Below are 22,996 nucleotides of genomic sequence, written 5' to 3' on the forward strand. Positions count from 1 at the left end.
AGTAAAACTTTATAGAGCCTACAAGTCCACTCGGTCCTATTTCTTATTCAAACAATTTTGTTTACATTTGTAAAAGATTATGCAGCCTGCTTCTTATTTACAGTGTTATCTGAGCATCAGAACAGGTATCTGCATGGCACCATTGCAGCTACCATTATAAGATAGTTAAATCTTACATGCCAGATGCACTATAAGATTTGTATAACCCTTCATGCTTCAACAACCATTCCAGAGAACATGTGTCCATGCTGATGACCATTCTGCTCAACAACAATACAAAGAAGTGTGAACCAAAGCATGGTCATTTTCATCATCTGAGTCAGATGTCACCAGCAGTTCGATTTTTCTGTTTTGATAGTTCAGGTTTTGTAATCTACTTTCTAGGGATGCTCTTTGAAGACTTCTGAAATCATGCTTCTCATCTCTTCCCTCTCAGATTTTGGAAGACACTTCAGATTCTTAAACTTTGGATCAAAGTGCTTGGCTATCGATGAGAAATCTCAGATTTCATATTTTTGTTTTGTCAAATTTGCAGCAAAAGTGTTCTTAAAATGAACATGTGCTGAATCATCAGCTGAAACTGAAGTAATATGAAATATATGGCAAAATTCAAGTAAAAGCAGAGCTCAGCTGGGCCCTTGCACGGGAGCAAGCGGCAGCAAGCGGCCCGTGGCTGCATCCAGGTCTGCTTCTCACCCCCTCTTCCTGCTGGCCAGCCCCACAGACCCCCAGACACCCCTCCGCCACTGCTGCTTCCTTCCCCCCTTCCTCTGGGCTACCCCCTCCTGCCCTACAGTCCCTGACCCTCCCCCCCAGCTCTGCTTCCTACCCCCCTTCCGGCCAGCCCAGTCCCCTTCCCCTCCCTGAGTGGCGCCCCACCCTTCTTCCCCTCCCTCCCCATCCATGACACTCTACGCCGATCCCAGCTGAGCGGCACACCCGCCGGGCCCACGTGAGTGGCGTTCAGCTGGGCCCCGGAGGGGGAGCAAGCGGCGACAATGGGGGAGGGAAGCAGCACTGGTGGAGGAGTGTCCGGGGGGCCATGGGGCTGGCCAGCAGGAAGAGGGGGTGAGAAGCAGAGCGCTGCTCAGGTGGGCCCAGCGGGAGCGGCGGTCAGCTGGGCCTCTTGCTCCCCTGCCGGGAGCGCCGTTCAGCTGGGAGAGGCCCAGCGTGCCACAGCGCCCCAAGCAGGGAGGAGAAGGGGGCGGGGCTGGCCAGAAGAGGGGTGGAAAGCAGAGCTGGGGGGGGGGGGGAGGGGAAGAGAGGACTGGGGGCTGTAGGGTTTGCTAGGAGGATGGGGGGGGCCGGAGGAAGGGAAGTAGCACTGGTGGGGGGGTATCCAGGGGACCCTGCGGCTGCTTGCCGCCACGAAGCAAGGGGAAGGGGGGCGTGGCAGTATGTGTCAGCGTTACAGACACTGCGCTACTATATATATATGACAAGCATCATCACTAGCCACTGCAATGATGGCCGATGTATAAAGGGCCATAACAAATGTTTAGCATACCTGAAGTTATGTAACAAAAAACTATTTCTGAATTGCACTTTCACAATTAAGAAATTGCACTACCGTACTTTGAGATAACTGAAAAATATTATTTTATAGTGAAAATATTTGCACTGAAGAATATAAAGTGAGCACTGTACAGTTTGTATTTTGTGTTGTAGATGAAATAAATATATGGAAATACAGAAAAAATCCATAGTTAATAACATTCAACTGATATTCTACTGTTTAACAGTGCAATTAAAACTGGAATTCATTGCAATTAATTTTTTTAATTGCAATTAATTTTGAATTAATCATGCAAGTTAGCTGTGATTAATTGCTAGACCTAATTTTCACATCAAATTTGCCATGTGCCAGTTGCTGTTTGCCTCAAAAGCATGATATTGTTCTAGCGGAATCCTCTCTCTTATAAGTCGAACAAATAATCACTGTGCCATAACATGAAATTTCATAGATATCTTACATTGTTTTGGATGCATTTCTGATGACATTTGTCCTCAAAAAGACTAAAAAGGACTAGAAATAGTCCATGAAAACAGTTTCAACAGATATCTTTAGATTAAAGTAATTAATAGGACAGAAAGTACATGAGTATTTGATTTTCCCTTAATTCTGAGGATGTGGAAAACACAGGAAGCATAAAGTTACACAAAAGATTTGTTCACTGGACAAAGGGACTGTATAAAAAATACTTTTTAAAAATATTTAGCCCCAACAACCCTGCCAAGTAATATATCCTTTTTAATAAGTGGGTTAACTGAGGAAAAGAAAGGCAATATATGTTGCCCAAGTCAGCAACAGCTGGAAACAAAACCAGTTCCACACTCACTACAAAACCATATGTCTAATCAATCAGCACTGTGACTTTACAGTTCATCAGTATATTCCTAAGTAGAACAAATTGCCCTACAGACAATGTTAAGTGCTTATCAGCAGTGGCAGTATATTTTCTGGAATAGCAACAGCTTATCAATAGCTGTGAGATAACCAATGGGGTAAACATGAGGGGTGAGATAAACAAGAAATGGTGAAAAAATGAAACTGAAGTATTGATTTAAAGGACCAATAATGATAGCAGTGACATTTTAAAGTAATTTATTAAAGGAAAAAATGGAACCCAATATTAAACTTCAAAACCCTAAAGAGTCCAAGAGGCGGCACCTGTCCAGATGTAACACTCACCTGAAAGAAGTCTTGCCAGAGCTAGTCGTAAACCTGTAATTTGAAATTTGAAAAAAAACTTACAAAACAGTTGAAAACATAATTGATCAAACACCAGAAATGAAGTATAAAACGGTCAGTAAGTTTAAACAATATAGTTTACACACGATGGCAGAAAATGTACATCTTTTAACCAACAACTACTATTTCTCAAGTAAATGACACATCACTGAAAATGTAGAATCCAGTGTACGTAATCCAATCACAAGCATCTCATGTCTCTGAAATCTGTCTTTATGTGAGAAGAAAGAACCTGTAGCAGGAACTGATCCACAGTTTAACATTAGCAACTTCTTTGAATTCATGGACAATAAAAAGAGCATTTTTTAATCCAAAACGTGGTAGTTTCAAATTTCATACAGTAAATGAATCCCTTTACTCAGTTGCAAACAGTATACTGAGCCCCAACAGGCCTTCTGTATCATCTGATTTTGACCCATCTGCACTTTTTCTCTGTATTATTATTATTTCTAGACAGAAACCTGAAGCCTGAACAATTCTAAAGAATGCACAGGCTGAGCTAACCAGTGAGTTACTTTAACATCCCAAAGCAAATAACCTGTATTTTCCGTTTTAGTTCACATGTATTTTAAGCAAGAACATGGGCTACTCATTAGTGAACAAATACTTAACTCCAGCTCAGCTTCCCCACTCCCAGCCCTTCACTGTTCAGTGCTGTGGGGAACCGCTATAGAAAAATGCTTGCTTAAAAATAGCTTGATTTCAGAAAACGGTAAATACCCACTCCCATGGCTTACAGGATCAGTCTGCCAGTCCATCAAGGGAATGTATCCTTTCTAATGTTGCAATATTTTCAGAGTGGATTTGATTTAAATCAATTACAATTATATTTTAAATCGCTAGTAGGGAAGATTCAATTTAATTATGGTTTTCTACATAAAAGTGTATTCTTGCTGGTTTTCAAAACCATGATACACATTTCACCACAATTCAGATGCAGGTTTCATTTTTTTAAAAGGTACACACTACATTTTTAAACAGTGATTTATTTTGAAAACTTTTCACATTAGTTTTACAACTATAAACAAAAAATGAATGATTGTTTGATTTATTTCATTTGCCAAAGGTAACTGAAACAGATATTTATGAAGCCATTGGAAGGTGGCTTATCTCCAATTCAATAGGTAAATCATTAATAATTGGAGGATTTTCTTGTGCTGTATTAGGAGAACATCACGAGAGAGACATTTAAATTGTTTTATTTAACTAAAACAAGAATATTATACATTCTGGATTTTTTTCTTCAATGGCAAACATAATATTTTAACAAAGCAAGCATATGATTTTTTTAATTTAGTGAAACATTCAAGTATTTTTAAAAACAAGTTTGTTAAAATTATTTTAATTAGAATAGCGTAATTAAATTTAAACAAAAGTTAAACTGATTATGTCATCCAGATCAACATGAGAAACTTAAAATATTGGCTTCTTATTCATTGAATTTTTAAACTTTGCACATTTAGAGAGCAGTAAGGGATTGACTTTGTGTACACAAATTTGCAGAGGGACAGTAGGGTTGAGGTCTATTATTTCTCACCTCTATATAATATTTATTTGAAAACATTTTTGCTGTTAACAAGCAGGTTCTCTCTGGAGACAAATCCACAATTTGAGAACTACAAAACTAAGCATCTCTGATGGTATCTTCTAGAGCAGGGGTCACAACCTATGGTTTGCGAGCTAAATATGGCTCACTAGGGAGCCAGTTATGGCTCTTTTGCTGCTGGACCTCAATTCCCTCTTGTTGCCCTCACAATAGAGAGCCCACATTGGTGCTCCAGCATTGTGTCCCGCCTCCCCACTGCAAGTTTGGAGTGCAAGTTTCCTGCAGACGGGAAGAGGGGCAAGAAAACCCTGAAACTTCCTGTCAGATACAACTTGCAGGGAAAAAGTGGCATCCCTAGCTGGCAGAACAGCAGCACAGGAATGCGCTTCCTGGAGCAGTGGTCCCCAACCTTTCGTGGCTTCTGGGCACCCAAGGGCGGGGCCACTCACATGCCAGGCCTCCAGTGGCGGGGCCGCTCACGCGCCACACTTCCAGGGATGGGGCCACGCATGCGCCATGCGCCCGGGGGTGGGGGCTGCCCATGTGCCATGCGCCCAGGGCCAGCACCACATATATGCCATGCGCCGGGGGGGCAAGGGAGGCCAGCCCAGAGGTTTCGGCAGGCACACATAAATGCCCCAGCAGGCGCCATGGCGCCCGCAGGCACTGCATTGGGGACCACTGTCCTAGAGGCTTTTCCTGCTGCTGCTATTGGCCAGAACCTGGCTAATGAGAGCAGCGGGGAGGCAGTGCCTGGGAGCAGAGCATGATGCAAAAACAAGCAGTCCCTTATCCCAAGTCGAGACCCCACACTCCCAGGGCCTTCACTGACTTCCCTGCCAAGACTTCACATTCTTAGCCCCCTCACTCATTCCCTCTGCTGAAACCTGGCATCCCCAGCCCCCCTTGCTCACACCCTCCGCTAATGCCCCGCATCCCCAGCCCCCTTGCTCATGCTCTCTGCTGAGACCCTGCAACTCATTATCCATTTTTAAAGCCTCTTTCAAAATCACGTGCCCTCTGGAGCAATCTGCTACAGAAATGAACAGTCTGGAAGAGTATCTGAAGTCCTTTGTTCTATCTAAGTAAAAAGCAATCTCCCATCGAACAAAGAGTGGAGTTGCACTGATTAACGTCAGGATGAGGCTTTTGGTGGAAAACAGTAAGTATATAGGTTCACTGAGGTGGAATTATGAAACTATCTTTGGAAGAAATTTCAGATGTGGTCTTAACACAACTTTTTGTTTGTAGGCGATAAATGGTGGATCCACCATGAGCACTGTCAACTCGCTGACCCTTCTGGATGTCATGATTGCGAGCAAGAAAACAACATTAATGGAAAGGTGCCACAAGGAGAACATTGCCATCAATCCAAACAGAGAGCAGTTCAAGGGTGTTAAGGAAAAGGTTGAGATCCCAACATGACACTACTGGCCTTATTAGGAGAAAGATATTATTGAGACCCTTTAAAAATGTCTTAATGGTCAGGTGTGAAAAAGTGTGACTGTATGATACGATGCTCACTAGAAATAGCTACTAAGTGGACCTTTACTGATGAATTTGAAAGATTCTGTTTCTTTAATAAAATGAGGTACTCCAAGACCATCATCAGCTGCGTTGAACGAGCCTGAAGTGCTTTCTGGGTGGCCCACCTAAAGAAACAGTGCATTTCTGCAAATAGGACTTTCCTGAACACTCGATGATACAGTTCATGATTAGAGTATGAACTGCTTCCAAACAGGGGAGGTCCTGTGTAATCACCCTTGGAGGAGCCAGGCCTTGAGATGGAACCTGCAGACATCAGGATGAAGAATGCAACTCTAGTCCGGAGATAGCATGTCTGGCCATCGTGGAAGAGGAATAGGAGGAGCAACTGATAATTGGGACAGGTAAGGAAATCAGGTCTGTCTGTGCCATGCGTGTGCTATCATGATTACTTTGGTCCTGTCCTGTTTTATTTTTTGTATGACTTTGCTGAGGAGGTGAAGGGGCAGGAACGCGTATGTATAGTAGATTGTGAGACCCGCTGATCATCATGCCATCTCCCATGGAACTCTTGCCCCGTCTCACTCTGGAGCAATTCCTGGGACATTTGGTGTTGTGGGATGCGGCAAATAAGTCTATTTCTGTAAAGCCCCACTTCTGGAAGATAGTACATACAGCATGAGGATGTATATTCCAGTCATATTTTTGATTAAATATACGTCTCAATTGGTCCGAAGTGACATTTTGCTTGTCTGGGAGATACACTGCTGATATAGCGATCTGACGGTGAATGCATAACTGCCACAACACGGGAGTTTCCTTGCAGAGATGGTATGAGCCGGCCCCACCTTGCCAATTTACGTAAAACATGCAAGCAGCATTGTCTGTGAGTATTCTCATTGACTTGCCCTGAATTAAGGGAAGAAGATTCTCACATACACTTCTTATTGTGTGAAGTTCTAGGATGTTGATGTACAGGCCTGATTTTGGAGGTGACCTTCTTCCCTGGGTGCTGTAGGCATTGGTGTGTGCACCCCAGCACTCTAGGGAAGGATTTGTAGTTATGTATATGGACAGGGTTTAAAAGGGACGCCGAAGCAGAGATTGTTGGCCTGCAACCACCACCTAAGGAATTCCCTGGCCTTGTTTGTGGGATTCAGCAGTTTGTATAAAATGGTGCTTGTGAGGCCGAAAGCATGTATGAAGCCATGCCTGCAGGCATCACAAGTATAGCCCGGTGTGTGGGACTACATATATTGTCATGTAGACATATTACATAGGTTTCAGGCACTGTGACAGATATTGTAGAGCTGTCCTTACTGTCTTTACTAGTGTGGCCAATGCGTGGAACTTTTGTATTGGTAGTCACGCCTGCTCTTGTACCCAATCTAATGTGAGACCTATGAACTCCAACTCCTGAGACGGGGCAAGATGCGACTTTGTGTGTTTATCTGAAGGCCCAGAGTGCCAAACAGTTGAAGTGTCCCTGTGATGTACTGCATGGCATTTTGTTCTGTAGGAGCTACTACCAGGCAGTCGTTTAGGTAAAGGGAAATTACTATTCCTGATTTTCTTACTTGAGCCACTGCCACAATGAGGATCTTGGAGAAAACACTGGTGCTGAGGACAGGCCAAGGGGAGGACTCAGTTTTGATAGTGTTGATCTTTTAGAGTAAACCTGAGGAATTTTCTATGTGAAGGCCAAATTGCTATGTGGAAATATGCATCCTGCCGGTTGAGGGACAACATCCAGTTTCCTTTTTCCAGGATTGTAATTATCTTTCCTAGAGTTACCATGGTGAATCACTGCCTTTTAAAGTACTTATTCAGCCTGCACAGGTCCAGGATAGGTCTCCAACCTCTGGATTTTTTTTGGAGCGAGAATAAAAGCTCTTTCCCCTATAAAATGGTGGTATAAGTTTTATTGCCCCTCTCAGGAATCATTTGTGAATCTTCTGTTGAGACTTGTGAGAAGGGTCCCTGAAGAAGAACAAAAGAAGGGGGTTGGGTAGAGGAAAAGTACGGAAGGGAATCATGAGTCCTTTTGCTATAACTTCTAAGCCCCATAAGTCTGTTGTGATCCTGGACCATGAATGGTAGAAAAGCTGAAGGCTGAATAGGTACTGACTGGCTGGTAGAAACAATGTTGACCCCCTACCAGATGTTCAAAACATCTGCCTGTCATTGGAGGACTGGGATGTTCTGGGTTACTCTTGAGGTTATCTATGCTTCTGTTGTCTCTGCCGATGTCTAAGGTCATAACTTCTCTAGGAGGAATATGACAATGATGCCCTGCCTTGGGGCATGTAAAGGCAGTTCAATTTCTTTTTGGGCTGAGGGACATACATGCCCAAGGTATGGAGTGTAACAAATGCACTGAAGCATCTGAGGTTGCAGAAAAAAAGCTTCTGTCTCTCAAAGGTAAGTCCTTCATCATGTTCTGCACCTCCTTAGGGAATCCATAGAGGTGCAGCCAGGAGACTTGACTCATGACAGCTGATGTGGCCAAAGACCCTGAGACAGTATCAACTGCATCCAGCGACACCTGCAGTGCTGTGTTTGCAATAAGGACCCCTTTGTCTATGTTGGAACTGAATGAAGATTTATAGTCCTTAGGCAGCTGTTCAATAAAGGTGTTGATTTTTTCAAAACAATGGTATTTTGCTAACAATGCTGAACGATTCACTATTCTGATCTACAGGGATGCTGAGGAGTATGATTGTCAATGTCCAGTCTCTTCCATTCCTTGTCATAGGGAGTAGAGTTATATCGGGTCTGCTTGCCCCAGTGAGGGCTACATCCACCATGAGCGAGTTTGGTGCTGGGTGCATGAACAAAAATTCAGCCCCGTTAGCAGGAACACAATACTTCCTGTCATCTCATTTTGACATTGGGGAAATGAAGGCTGGTGTTTGCCACAAAATTTTTGCAGGATCCAGTATGGCCTCGACTGACAAGGCTATTTTTAGATGATGGCAAAGCTTGTCATTTATCAGTCAACTTGTGTTAAACCTCAGGAACTCCAACTAAGACGACGTAGAGGGAATCAATCACTCTTGTATAGGTCTTGAAAAGACCTGAAGTCATTGCCCACCACTGGCAGGGGAGGCATTATCAACTCATAGGAAGAAGATGATGAAATGTGTGAAGGAGGCAATGTGTCTTCCTCCTGTGTCCTCCAGATCACCTCTCTCTTCCTGTGTGATGTCAAATGGTTTGGGGACCACTGCTTGAGGTCTTGCTAACACTGTCAATTACAGTGCTGGTACCCACCATTGTGAGAGTGGGATGGGAGGGAACCATGGAAATGGTTGCCACATCTGGGGTTGGCTCTGCTGTTGCTGCAGCTGAGAGGATAGTTTCGGAGATGAATGTCGTGGGGAGAAGGAAATTTCTTCCTCATCCTCACTGTCACTAAAAAGAGGAGGGGGCCAAACCTGATGGTGTAGTGAGTCTGCCTGGGCCCTCTAATGTAGGTGTAGCTTTGGTAACAAATAACTGTGTGCCCAGTACCAACACAACTGACAGCTCTTGATGAGTGATAAGTAGCCCTGGTGGAGGAAAGACCAATGCATCCCCATTGCTTCGATGTGGTTGATAATGGAGAAACTTCAGTATGCGGTGCTCATACCAACTGTGCCAGTATCTGTACTGGCAGTTCTAGTCAGCCCTTAGCTATGGTCTGATGCACTGGTTTGGATACCGACTACATCAGTACCAATGCTGTTGGTACCAATGGCACAGGGCCATCTTCTTCAGCTTCGGTACTGAGACAGAGCATATATCTATAGAGGACACTGCCCCACGGGGTTTGTCCATACTGGCATCCCTGGTGCCTGCACATCTCCACAAGCCTGTACCCTGGATGCCAAGGAAAGCTTTTGCTGAGGGGATAAACCCAGGCCTAGGCAAAATACAGCCTGCAGGCTGGATCCGTCCCACAGAACCACTGGATCCAGCCCACAGAAGCAGCAGGGAGCCCCAGGCAGGCTCCCCTGCTTGCCCCGCAGCCCTGAGCAGAAACGTGGTTGCCAGGCTTCCTTTCAAAAAACTGGTTGGGGGGGGAGGGGGAGTTCAGGAGCTACCCTGCCCACAGCATAATCCCATTAGCTGGTTACTGGCCAGAAATTAGCCAATGGGTGCTGCTTGTTTGAACAACAGGCATCCAAGAACCACCACACCCCCTCTCCTCAGCTCAGTTATTCACTGAAGCACATGGACAAGCAAACAGGCAGACTAGCTGCTGGAAAACGTTTTAAGCTCTGCAAGTCTTAGCTCTGCAGACAGGCAGGCAGGTTTGGCTGCTGGCTGGAAAGTCTCCTGGCCACAGCCTGCTTTGGCACTCCAGCTCCTCCCTGCCCCAAACCTCTGCCCGCCCCAACTCAACATACCCAAACCCTGTGTCCCCTTCTTGCACCCATATCCCCTCCTGGCACCTCAATCCCCTACACTAGCTCACAATTCCCTTCTACCCTAAGTCAATTCCCAAACCCTGCACTCCAGTCTCCTGCCCTAAGTCACAACCGCCTTCTTCACCCAAACACTCTCTCAGACTCCAGTCTCCCTCCTGCAGTCCAATCCCTTACCACAAGCTCCCTTCTGCACCCGACCTCCATTCCAGATCCCACATCTCCTCCATTAATATCATAGACTGGTGCAGCCCTCAATCACTTCCAAAATCTTGGACTGGCCCCCAGTCAAATATTATTGCCCACTCCTGAGAACTTCTTGGGACGTGCACTTCCTCTTAGCCATTTTCTTGGCTGGAGGCTTGCTCAGTGCAGATGATCCTTGGTCAGAAGCCACTGTCGGTGAGGTAGAGGTTGGAGAGGCCTGAGATACTCTGCTTTCTCCACTGTGAAGAGTTTTAACTCAGCTCTCTCACTTACAGATATCTCAAAGAGAGCTTCTTACAGTGATGGCAGTTTTTTGGAGAATGAGTCTGTACCAGACAATGAATACAGTGGGCATGCCTATCAGAGATGGGGACAGACATTCTGCATATCAGGAATCCTTTAAATCATGGGGAGCCTGGCATGACTACTCTATTCCTAATAACTATAAAAAAATCATCAATAATATTACAGTGTACATTTTCAATCACACAAACTGGCATTCTTATATGGCTGTTTGCTGGCCATTTGTTCTGAATTTTGATGTAGTTCGGCTCTTTGCTTTGAAAAAGTTGGCAACCCTTGTTCTAAACCGGGGTGGACAATAATTTTTGCCCAGGGGCCACTTCAAAAATTTTTGAAGTAGCCCCAGGCCACCACAGAAGGGGTGTGGCCTAAACAGGAAGGGTGGGGTCTAAATGGGAAGGGGCAGGGCTACCCTGTCCCAGACCATGATTGGTCTGGGGGTGGAGAAGCCCCTTTGCCCCCCTTCCTACTAGACACCCATGCCCTAGAAGAGTACACTTGGCACGCTCCCCCACCTTCGGGCCAATCAGGGTCTGGGGGCGGGAGAGTGTGAGAAGCCTCATCCCACCCTTCGAGGAGCACGTGGCACTTTGAAGTGCCGTGAGATCCTCTCAGGGTGGGGGCAAAGCAAAGAAAGCTGCATGCAGCTCCCCTGCCCCCACACGCTGAGTGGCCTGGGGGCAGGGGAGTGCCCAAAGCCTCCTCCACTCTCCCCCTGCCCTGCGAGCAACATGCAGTGCTTCAAAGCGCCGCATGCTCCTGACAGGGCAGGAGGAGGCATCATGCGCTCCCCCTCCCCCAGGCTCACTACGTCCAGGACCTATCCCAGCAGCAACTCTGCATTTTAAGAGTATTAGGAGCCAGGCAGGCAGCCAGCTTGGTTCAGTCCCAATTAGTGCTGGGTTTGGGAGCTCAGAACCTCCCTCCACCCATGGAGAGGAGCTGCTACCAACTCACAGGCTGACAGGCAGCTGGCCCATGAGGGGAGTTGGTTTTTAAATTGGGTCCTCTCATGGACCAACTCATGCCTGGCACCCTGTGCTGTTACCTCAGATAGAATTCTATAGTCTCTGGGGGCGGTGCCAGCAGCCAGTGGCAGGGGGCTCCACTCCCAGGGAGCCCCCTGCCACTCTGCACTGCTGCCTCAGATACTGATAAACTTATACAGAGGCAGCAGCATGGGGTGGCAAGGTGCTCCCAACAAGCAGGGCCAGAGCACAATGGCTGCTGGCCACGCCCTCAGGGACTACAGAATAGTCACGTAACCAATAAAATTCATGATGTTACTCAACTATTCAATTAACTGATATCTAAAATCCCTAGATTTGGTGAACCATGCCTCCAATAAAAATAGAGGCCTCATGACTCAAAAGGTATAGGTGACAAATAGATGATTTAGTTTCAAAACCTTATACAATTTTAAAGTTTGCGTCATACTGAAATCTAGCATACTAAATTACCAGCTCAAGGAAAAAAAGAGCTTAAAGCATTACTGCTTTTAAGGGAGAGATGAAACATTCATCACTCTGGTCTGAAGATTTCAGCTGGCTGTCAACAGAAAGTCTGCAGGTGCTTTGGCCCAGTATCAGAATAACATTTAAGAACATGGTTAACTTCAAATCTATTATTGGGTCCCATTAACATCAATAGGACCAAAGTATCTGCTTACACAAATATTTATCTGCTTACACAAATATTTATCTTAGTCAACAATTTAGCTAAGGATTGTATATTAATACAATATTAGTCAATAGGGTGCCTCCTAAAAGCGCTGCAAGGACCACAGGGCCAGTGAAGCAGTCTCCCACTGGCTCCGTGCCTCCCCTTGGCATTTCAAAGAGGCTGTGCTGCATGGAGCCCTGGGTCAGCTGAGGACTTCCCCACAGCCTCCAAATGACATTTCAAAGTGGCAGCACCACACGGCATTGCCATTTTGAAGTACTCCCTCCTCTTTCCTCCCCTTGCTGCCTCTTTCTGATAGAAACAGTGGGAGGGAGGGGTGAGTGACTAGTTGACCAGCCTGTCCACTATCTGATAAGCATTTGTTTATTGGATAATCCACTAGTTGTTTACGTCCCTGATGTATACACTTTATTTACAGAAGTTTAAAAGAAAGCACCATGCATAAATAAGTGGTAATTTATTTCTATGTGTGTTCTGCATATGACCTAATACAGTGGTCAATACACCCAAGATCATTTTTTAAATCTCCGAACAGGCGAAGACCTACCGCTCCCCCACTTTCTTGAAGCCCCACCCCTTTCTTGAAGCCCCGCCCTCTCTATTCTCCTCCTGTCCATCATTTGCTATCCCTAGCCCTTACTTACACACTCTGATAAACAGTTTATTTTTAAATTATGTGATGTATAAAATTAAAATCACATGTTTATAGCTATGAAATAAATGGTCTGTTTTTTATTCATGCTATTTAAATCTAAAATGAAGCATTTATAATTATTTATTTTGTGGGGACAGAGTTCTGCGGCTGGGGACAAGGGAGAGGGAACAGAGAGCTGGGAGGGCAGAGGACAGGGTTCTGCAGCAGGGGACAGAGTGCCAGTGGGGACAGGAATAGGGACAGAGTTCTGTGGCTGGGGACAAGGGAGTGGGGACAGAGTTCAGGAAGTGGGGACAGGGGAGTGGGGACAGATTTCGGTGGCTGGGGACAGGAAAGTGGGGACAGAGTTTGGAGAGTGGGGACAGAGTTCTGTGGCTGGGGAGTGGGGTGCCAGTGGAGGCAGAGAGTCCCCTGTATCTGCCTCCTCCCAGGATTCCCCCACCCCCAGAGGGAAACCAGCACGTGCCTGCCCCGGGGCTGACCCACCCGCAGTGCAGGGAAGCCCCGCGTGCGCCTGCCCCGGGGCCAACCCCGCGCAGGGAAGCCCCCCGCGTTCACGCCACGCCTGCCCCGGGGCCAACCCCCCCGGCGCAGGAAAACCCCGCGTGCACCTGCCACAGGGCCGACCCTCCCAGCACTGGGAAACCCAGCGCGAGCGCCTCCCCCGGGGCTGACTCACCCCTCCCGTGCAGTGCAGGGAGCCGATGCTCCCTCCCGCAGTACACCCGGAAGAGCAACTAGCGCTACTTCCGGAATCGCCGAAGTGGCGCTAAGCTGTGGGACTTCTGTCCATCCCCAGGAAGCCTACACTACCTTCATTTTCACTGGAAGTAGGTAGTGGGGCTTCTCGGGGGTAGGAGGGAAATGGGAGCAGAGCAGAAAGGACGCCTCGCGATCGACTGGTCGAGGCCTCGCGATCGACCAGTCAATTGCAATCGACCTGTTGGTGACCACAGACCTAATACATACATTTGGAAAGAAGACTAATCATTTTACTGATAACCTGTCACAGTTAAATGACACAAAAATCCTTAAAATGCATTTGATCGATCCAATATGATGTCAGCGATACAATAAGTTTTCTGTGTTTAAAGTTACCTGCTTTTGGGAGGAGAGGAAAACTTTCTGGCACAATGGAACAGATTAAGAACATGGAAAACGGAAATAAACTTTCTTGCTTTTATCAGTTTTAATTAGATCTCCAATTCTGACAAAGCTTCTTGGGGCAGGAACTGTGTCTGTGCGATATACAACAATCAAACTATCAGCACATAGGTTTCATGTTTTGTTTCATGATTATTTATCTTAAATGATCACTCAAGGCACTATCAAAAATCAGGCGCCTAAATGGAAATAATCTTCTAATGAAGGACATGGAACATTGTATTCAATATGTTTCAGATACCACAGAACAGTCATTTAATATAGGAGGTTGTCAAATAAGAACATCTTCATGAACATATCTATCTACTTATGTTCATCTTTAATTTTGGATCAAGGGTGCTTCACAGTACAAAGTCCCTGTTCAAAAAACTAGTCTACAAAAAAGATGCTAAAACGAAGTCACAACTCAATGGGATTTCCTCTTATCTATAGGCCTTAAAGAGATATCACAGGAAAAACAAGAAAAGGGCAAATACAGAAATCATCTATAAAAAGGGACATAAGGAAAATGAAGCGAATTACAGGCCAGTTAGCTTAATTTCTGTACCATGAAAGATAATGGAGCAAATAATTAAGGAATCAATTTGCAAATATCCGGAAGTTAATAAGGTGATAAGTAACTGTCAGCATGGATCTGTAAAAAACAAATCCTGTCAAACCAACCTGACAGCTTTCTTTGACAGAGCAACAAGCTTTGTGGTTAAGGAAGGAGTAAATGTGATATATCTAGATTTAGTAACACTTTCGATACAACAACAACAAAAGCAGTCATGTAGCACTTTAAAGACTAACAAGATGGTTTATTAGGCGATACACTTTCCTGGGGCAGAACCACTTCTTCAGATCATATTCTGAAAGTGAATTAGCATGACCATTATATAACAGAGGGATACAATGAAGAAGTAAACAAATTATACAGCTACAGAAATTATCAGCTACAGAAGGTGGGGTAAAGGGGATAAGGAAGAAACAAGGAAGAATTGCTTATTGTAAGTGTCAATTAGGTGGCTAATCTGGAGTTACTACGAATATCAAAAAGGTCTTTGTAATGTGTAAGATAATTATCTAAATTAAGACCCATTCACAACTGTCGAATTTTAGCATAAATAAAAGTTCTGAAGTCTCCCTCTATAATCTGGTGTTAAAGTCTCTTTGAAGTAAAATAGTGATAGAAATGTAGCCGTGTTAGTCTGGGGTAGCTGAAGCAAAATGCAGGACAATGTAGCACTTTAAAGACTAACAAGATGGTTTATTAGATGATGAGCTAGTGGGTCTGGCCCACGAAAGCTCATCATCTAATAAACCATCTTGTTAGTCTTTAAAGTGCTTCTTTGAAGTAAGACACATATTGTTAGGTCTTTAAGGGAATGGCCAGTTTGATTAAAATGTTGGCTAACATTTTGGTTTCTCTGTGTGGAGATGTCTGATTTGTGAACATTGATTCTCTGATGAAGTGACAGACCAGTTTGTCCAATATACATCGCAGCATATATCACATTGCTGAACGTACAGAAATAAGAGCCCTTGATCGCATAACTGACATGGTTAGGTACAGTGATGGAGAGACGAGGTTGGGGGAGGGGGTTTCCAGTGAATGCTAGGCTCAGGTTTGGAGTGGGGTGGGGTGGGGAAGGGAAAAGGTGTGCATGAGTGTTATGATGCTGCAGCCACATGGGGGCTTGGCCCCAACTGGGGGCTTGTTGGCCAGGCTTCATTTTAAATAAAATATGTCTCAAAATGTTTCAGCATTGTCTTTATTTATGAGAGGGGCAGGGAACCTGTTTTGAGTCAGGGGTCACTGACCCACAGAAAAGTCAATCCGGGCCACACAAGTGAGATGATTAAAAAAAAACAACCCCTCCAAAAAACCCCAAGCCTCACTAATGTTGCCCCAACTGAGACACCTCAATCCCCTGGCACTCCAGCCCCAGGCCAAATTAACTCTTCTGGGGTTTCAGGGTTAGTGGAATTTGTGGGCTCCTCTACAGTCTGAGGTAGGACTAAAAATGAGAAATCCAGTGTGCGGGACAGGGCTGCCAGTGAGTGGGATAGGGATGGAGGTACAGAATCTGGATGGAAAATAGGGTACAGGAGCAAGCTAAAGGTAGATGTCTGGCCAGGAGGGAAGGGGCTGAAGCAAGGTACACATGGGGGTCTGGCCAGGGGGAAGGGGCAAGGTGCTGGTGGTATTTGGGCAGGATACAAGGAGTCTGGCCCTGGGGGCAGGTGCTGGTGGGGGGGGTGTCCAGCCAGGGAGCAGGGTGCTGGTGGGGGCTGAGGCAGGGTGCTAAGGCAGGGGGCTGGTGCAGGGTACTCATGGGGGTCTGGGTGGGGGGAGGGGACAGGGACAGCTCAGGCCCGCACCTGGGGATCCTGCAGCTGCTTGCCAGGTCCAGGAAGTGCATGGGCTGCTCCCCCTTTCCCCAAACAACTGGTGTGGTACCTGAAATGTCGGTCCATCATGTGCTGGGGGCTTCCTTCCCTCTGCTGCCTTACTGGGGGCAGAGGGAGTAGGAGTCCTGGGACTGTGCCAGCTCCAACTGCTCAGATAGCGCATGCTGTCATGGGGAGCAGGGTGCACACTGCCTGAGCAGTTGAAGCTGGCACAGTCCTGGGACTCCAACCCTGTCACCTCCTCCCCCACCCCCCGCTGCTCAGGAAGAAGCAGAGGGAAGGAAGTCCCCGGCTCACAATGAATCCTCCATTTCAGATACCATGCTGGCTGTTTGCACAGGGTGGGGAAGAGCAGCCTGAGCACTTCCTAGACCTGGCATGCAGCTGAAGAACTCCCCCCCACCCCACAGGAAGCTCGCGATACCTCCATTGTCACTGGAGGTAGCATCAGCACTGGGTTCTTTTTGGGCATGGGGGAGAGTGAGGGGGACTCCCCGAAAGCCTTGTGATCAACTGGTCAAGCCCCCGGGCTTGACCAGTCGATCACGATTGACAGGTTGGTGGCCACGGTGCTAATACATATCCCAGACTAGGAAAAAATTAGGTAGTATTACCTAATATTCTACCTAACACATTCAAAAATCCTTACATTCAACCAGCTAAGCAGATGTTAGCAGCAATACTGTTAGCCAGTATGTCTTAGCTAAGATAGTCTAACACATGCCCTTTATTTTTGACTAGACAAGGCATACTCAGATCAGAAGAAATCCAAAACCTAAGAAAAACAAATCAATATTACACACATGAATAAATGCCAAACACAAGAGACTGATGAACTATACTGACTCAATGCCAACAGATTCTTTTCCTATCCATCTGCCTAACACATTACACAAAAACCTCCAGTCCCATAAAAATTCCTCAAGAATAGGAGTATCTTCGACTAAGACCTGAAAGTCCAGGTTTTGGTAGAACAAGAAGTGAATTACAGAGTTAAGCATCTGTTATTATGAGCATTCACCTGTAGCTCTTTCCAATTTAAATTGAAGATCCACTAACTCTTATTTTTGGCAAACTTTTCAGACCAAAGCAACAAACTACATCAAAATTCAGAACATCTGGTCAACAAAGAGCCAGTGTAAGAATGCTCATTTGCATGACTGAAAACATACAACTTAATATTATCAATAAGTGACATGAAGATTAATAATAGTATAAATGAAACATTGTATTTACTGCCTATTTAATCGGGATGTAGACTATGGATGGGGTGTAGGAGTCAGGGTCAGGGTGTATGAGGGATTCAGGTCAGGGGGTTGGGATGTGTGGGAGGTACAGTAGGAAGGACAGGGCATTGATGGTGGGAAAAGAGTATGTGGGGAACCTGATTACCTTTCCTGGCCAGGGCTGGGCTGCTGCACCTGGGTTGGATGAGGGGCTAGGCCAGGACTACTGCAGCCAGATTGTGGCTTCTCCTCCAACCCATGCTGCAGCAGCAGGAGGGTCATCACCAGCCCTTCTTATGGCCAGATGGGGGTCAGACCAAGGGCCTGCCCAAGGATCAGGGACAGAATGCTGTGGCCAGATGGGGCATGGGACACAGAGCCTTGTTGGCTAGTCTTCATTTTAAATAAAGTAAAATACTATGTCCAACGCAAAAGATTTCAACAAGATCTTTATTTATGGCAGGCGTGGGGAAACCTTTTTTGGATCAGGGGCCAATGACCCACAGAAAAATCAGTTGGGGACAACACAAATGAAAGGGAAAAAAAATCCTCTCCAAAAAAGCCCAGTCATCACTGAGGTGGCTCCCAACCGAAACATCTCACTCCCCTGGTGCTGCAGACTCATCACATGGGAACGGCCAGGGAAGACTGAGATTCAAAGCTTCGGGCCAGATTAACTCTTCTGGGCTTCTAGAGTTAGTGGATTTTATATGCCCCCTAGGCTCTGCGGTGGACCCAAAATGAGGGTTCAGTATGCAGGACAGAGCTGCCAGTCAGTGGGATAGGATTGGACGTGAAGGATCTTGGCAGGAGGAGGGGTGCAGAAAGGGTTGAGGGTATGAGGTCTGGATGGGAGATAGGGTGGAGGAGCAGGCTGGGAATAGGTTGTCTGGCCAAGGGTAATGGGCAGGAGCAAGGAAGGTGCAGGAGCAGGCTGGGCAAGCGTGTCTGGCCAGGGGGAAGGTGCAAGAGCAGGCTAGGGCATGAGGGGAAGGAGAAGCACTTATTTCCTTTTCTGCAGCTCCCAACATGGTAGCCAGGCACTGACACCTGCTGCTACCATTGGCCAGATGGGAACAGCGGGTAAAGCCTCCAGGAATCACATTCCTGCACTGCTGTTCTCCCATCTGAGGGAGGGGAAAGACAAGTGGCAGCAAGCACAGCCGTTTTCTCCCCATAAGACAAGATCCAGCAAGGAGGCTTGGGGCTTTCTGTCCTCTTCACTCTGCCTCCGGCTTCCTGGAGTCAGACGCTGATCAGTTTCAGCAGCGGCTGAATCAGGACGCCTGGGGCAGAGCAGCTGGAGGGCAACTCTGCCCCAGGCGTCCCCAAGAGCAGCTGGGGTGCTGCCGGGTTGGTCTCACCGCGCCAAGGGTTGGCGCTACCGGAAACTGACCAGAAGCGGCTGAATCAGGGACGCCTGGGGCAGAGCCGGATTATCAGAAGGGGGGGCTATGAGAGGTCTAGGGTGGCATCCCCCCCACCCCAGACCCCTCATAGCCCCCCCTTCCGATAGTCCGGCAAATCTGATAATCCGGCACCCCCTGGGTCCTAAAGGTGTCGGATTATCGGATGTTTACTGTAGCTGGTAACAGAACGGTTAGAATAGTTGAGTAACCGCATGAATTTTTATTGATTACTCAACTACAGTAAAATCTTGAGTACAATACGCACATATGTATAGTGCGCACCCTGAGTTTAGACTCTTAAAATCATGAAAAAAAACAAATTCCTAAGTATAATTCGCACCCATTATACAGGAGAATGGGAAGAAAGGAAACCTGCTCCCCGCCCAGCTGCCGTACGCCTAGCTCACGATTGCCGGGGTAGCCTCCCCCACCCAACTGCCGGCACGCTGAGCTTGCACCTGCCGGGGCAGCACTTACAACCATTTGTGTAAGTGCGGACCTACCCCTCCCCCGCCCCATGGCTGTGCATTTAAAGTGTATTAGAAGCCAGGCTGGCAGGCATTCCAGCACACACCGGCCCCACCCCAGAGGCAACACTGTAGGGTGGCAGGCAGCTGGTCTGCCAGGGGAGCTGGTTTTTAAACTGGCTGGCTGCTGGCCAGCCTGCTAAAAAAATTACTGGCAAGAGGGGTGGGGGACAAAATGTGAGTAGTCTATAGTACTAACCTAAAAGCTTTTTACTTGTTGATTAATTTACTATACTATTACATCCTTAGTCCACAGCAGCCCCACACATGCCTACAGCTCCAGCCCCATCATGCACCAGGTGGGGGCAGGCAAGACTCCAGTTCCAACTACACTGCAATGACCCCAAGCAGTGGTAGGCTGGACCCTAGCTGCGCCCCAGATCCCAGCACCTGGTGGGAGTAGGCAAAACCCTGGTCCCAGCCACACTGCAGCAGTTTAGGCTGGGGCAGACAGGATCCCAGCCCCGGCTATCCCACAGCAGCCCTGCCATGCCTGTCCATAGTCCTGAGACTCCCTCTCCAGCTGCCCTGGCCAACCAACAACTAAACTATACAATTTTAATTGTTTAACCAGTCAATTGTTTTGAATGATATTTGCATCCCTACTTTAAAGTTTTGTATTTGCGTGCAGTCATGTAAAAAAATAATTCTGCATTTATAAGTTGCAGTTCCATGATAAAGAGCTTGCTGTACAATATCTGAATGAAGTGAATTGAAGAGTACTATTTTTCATTTACCGTGCAAATATTTGTAATAAAAAACAAAGTGAGCAGTGTATACTCTTCACTGTAATTGAAATCAGTATATTTTACAATGTAGAAAAACATTAAAAATATGTATAATACATTTAAATTGGTGTTTTATTACCATTTAACAGCACGATTAAAACTGATTAATCAAAATTGTTTTTTAATCTTATAATTAATTGCAATTTAAAATGTTTGACAGTCCTAGTAAATGGACTATTCTGATGTTTCATGCTTCGAAGTCCACATGCTCAGCTTTTAAAAATACACAGTAAATAATGCAAGTTAGTGAACAAAGTTCAGAGCAAAAGAAGTTATGCCCTTTGAATATTTCAGCAGTGCCATAAACTTAGGGTGACTAGTTGTCTCAATTTTCAAAAGTCAGTCCCATATTTAAGCCCTCCTGCAGATATCCTTTCTTTTTCTTTAAAATGGGTAAATTTTACTGTATTTTCTCTCTCCTCTCCCATCAGCTCTGGTGGGTCCTCCTGCTGGCTGGATACCTGCTTGCCAGTTACCCACCAGCGGTGGTAGGGGAGCAAGTACAGTGGCTGACAGCCTCCTCCCACTGCCCCATTTCCACCACCACTGGTTACTTGCTGTGGTGGCTGGTTACCAGTAATCTCTGCTGCCCTCTCATTGGCTCTTTACATGCTTCCCTCCTCATAGTCCTCTCCCTGTTGTGTCCCTTCTCCACCACAGCCCCACTGCTCCTCCATATTCTCCCTCCCTGTCGGGGTGGATCCTGCTCCTGGCACTATGTGGAAAACCAGCCCATGGTCAGATCAGTCAGCTGTCCAACAACCTGGCTGGCAGGCTCCTTCCCCATGCTACCTTTGGGTGGGCTGGCAGCAATGAAAAGTTCAAGCCCTTGGTTCGGGTTGCTGGCCAGGAAGAGCCAAGCACTGCAAGTGTCAAAGCCCAGCACAGCGAAGCTTCTCCGCCCCTCAGCCAAGCTCTGGAGTGGTAGAAAGGAAGCCATTTCTAGCCTGTTTGCATCCCAAACCTGCAAGATCTGCAGCAGTGCTCCCACCCCTGGGCAGTGGCTTAGCACCCCCTTCACAGCATGTCCTCACCCTTAGTTCTGCCCCAGGTAGTGTGGGGCTGCTCTGACCCCTAGGAATCCTCACCTGCTCAGCCACCTCTCTGACCAGGTTTGCTGAAGCCCTGTAGTAAGGTTCCCTATTCCCTGGTGCTCAAAGCATCCTTAGGGCTTAACCCCTTCCTGCCCACACTGTAGCCAGGGGACAGGAGGTGACTGGGTTATGTCAATGGCCAACAGCAGCTTGGAGGTATTAGCTGCCTTTCTACAGGCAAGAAGGAACAAGCTATTTCTAGCCACAGGGAAGGAGGAGAGGGGAGAAAAGAGATGATCTCTGCAAAATCAGGGGCCAAGTCAGCTCCCATGCCTTCCCTCTTGCACAGTGCCAAAAAGCTGTTTCTAGCCATGTTCTAACGTGACCCCACACAGAAATCTGGGGAGGAGCACTTAACCTACATGCTCCCTATATATTGCCTGAAGAAGAACATGGTACCAAGTATCAGGAAAGTTGGGTCTGTCCTACTGGGCCCAGCCAGGAACAGAGGTTGGAGACCTCTTGGCAGGATGTGCTGGTTCAGGTTGGTCAACCACCCCAATCAGCATGTGAGAGAGCGTGTGTGCATGCACCACTTTTCTCCATGCGAATCTTAAAGATAAGGTGAATAAAGAGACTAGTTACACAGTATTTGTTTTTAACAGAGGCTCAGTCAACTTGATATTAATTTAAATATTTGTACTGCATAGTTCTGACTGATTGCTATTGAACTCGCTTGAATGCAAGTAATTCTGCCAGGTGTCCCATATTTAGCTTGGTCACCCTACTTCTACCTCAGTTTAAATTTTTTTAAATGTATTCTTATGATCAAAATATAGAATCTCTTTCTTTAAACATCAAAAAAAAGGTATCAAAGGCTTAAATAACAGGTGCCCAATGGCCTTTTGCCTTTGAAAACTTCGCAAGTATCTAAGGACAGACCTAATGTCTAGTGCTTTAGGAAGGACTGATGAAATCATGGGTGACCACAATAGTCTAACACAGTGGTCTCCAAGATTTTTACACCCAAGATCACTTTTTAAATGACAGACCAAGCCAAGATCTACCACCCCGCTGCTTCCTTTAAGCCCCGCCCTCTCTATTCTCCTCCTCTCCATCACTTGCTATCCCCAATCCTTATACTGCTGCCTTTTTTTTTTTATTCTTCTGTAGGAAAAGGTTTTTCCAACATTTGGCTTGTCTAGACTGGACCATATGTCAGAAAAAAACACCTTCTTTTAGAAACCCCCTTATTCCTTATGGAAAGAGGAATACAAGGGTGACCAAAATAGGCTGTTTGCTCTTCCACTAAAAAAACAGAAGAACAAACGCAACCCTGGATGCAGAAGAGTTTTTCTGGGATATCTCCAGAATCCTGAAAAACGTCTGCAGTCTAGTCGGACCCTCACTGAGT

The 22,996-nt window shown here is 46.3% G+C and overlaps 1 protein-coding gene across 10 annotated transcripts in view; it reads right to left on the reverse strand.

The window, feature by feature from the left end:
* The window catches only part of DGCR2 (DiGeorge syndrome critical region gene 2), a 106,130-nt gene that overhangs the window by 77,142 nt on the left and 5,992 nt on the right, over positions 1-22,996 (reverse strand). For 6 of the 10 annotated variants that reach the window (XM_075898228.2, XM_075898230.2, XM_075898227.2 and 3 more), the window contains exon 2: positions 2,693-2,725. The exons of the other annotated variants lie outside the window; for them this stretch is intronic. In XM_075898228.2, coding sequence (XP_075754343.1) covers positions 2,693-2,725 — 33 coding nt within the window. The remainder of the gene's footprint in view (positions 1-2,692; positions 2,726-22,996) is intronic. 10 annotated transcript variants of the gene reach the window in all.

Source organism: Pelodiscus sinensis, chromosome Z, assembly GCF_052426305.1.
Source record: "Pelodiscus sinensis isolate ZL-2025 chromosome Z, ASM5242630v1, whole genome shotgun sequence".
NCBI classification, from domain to species: Eukaryota; Metazoa; Chordata; order Testudines; family Trionychidae; genus Pelodiscus; species Pelodiscus sinensis.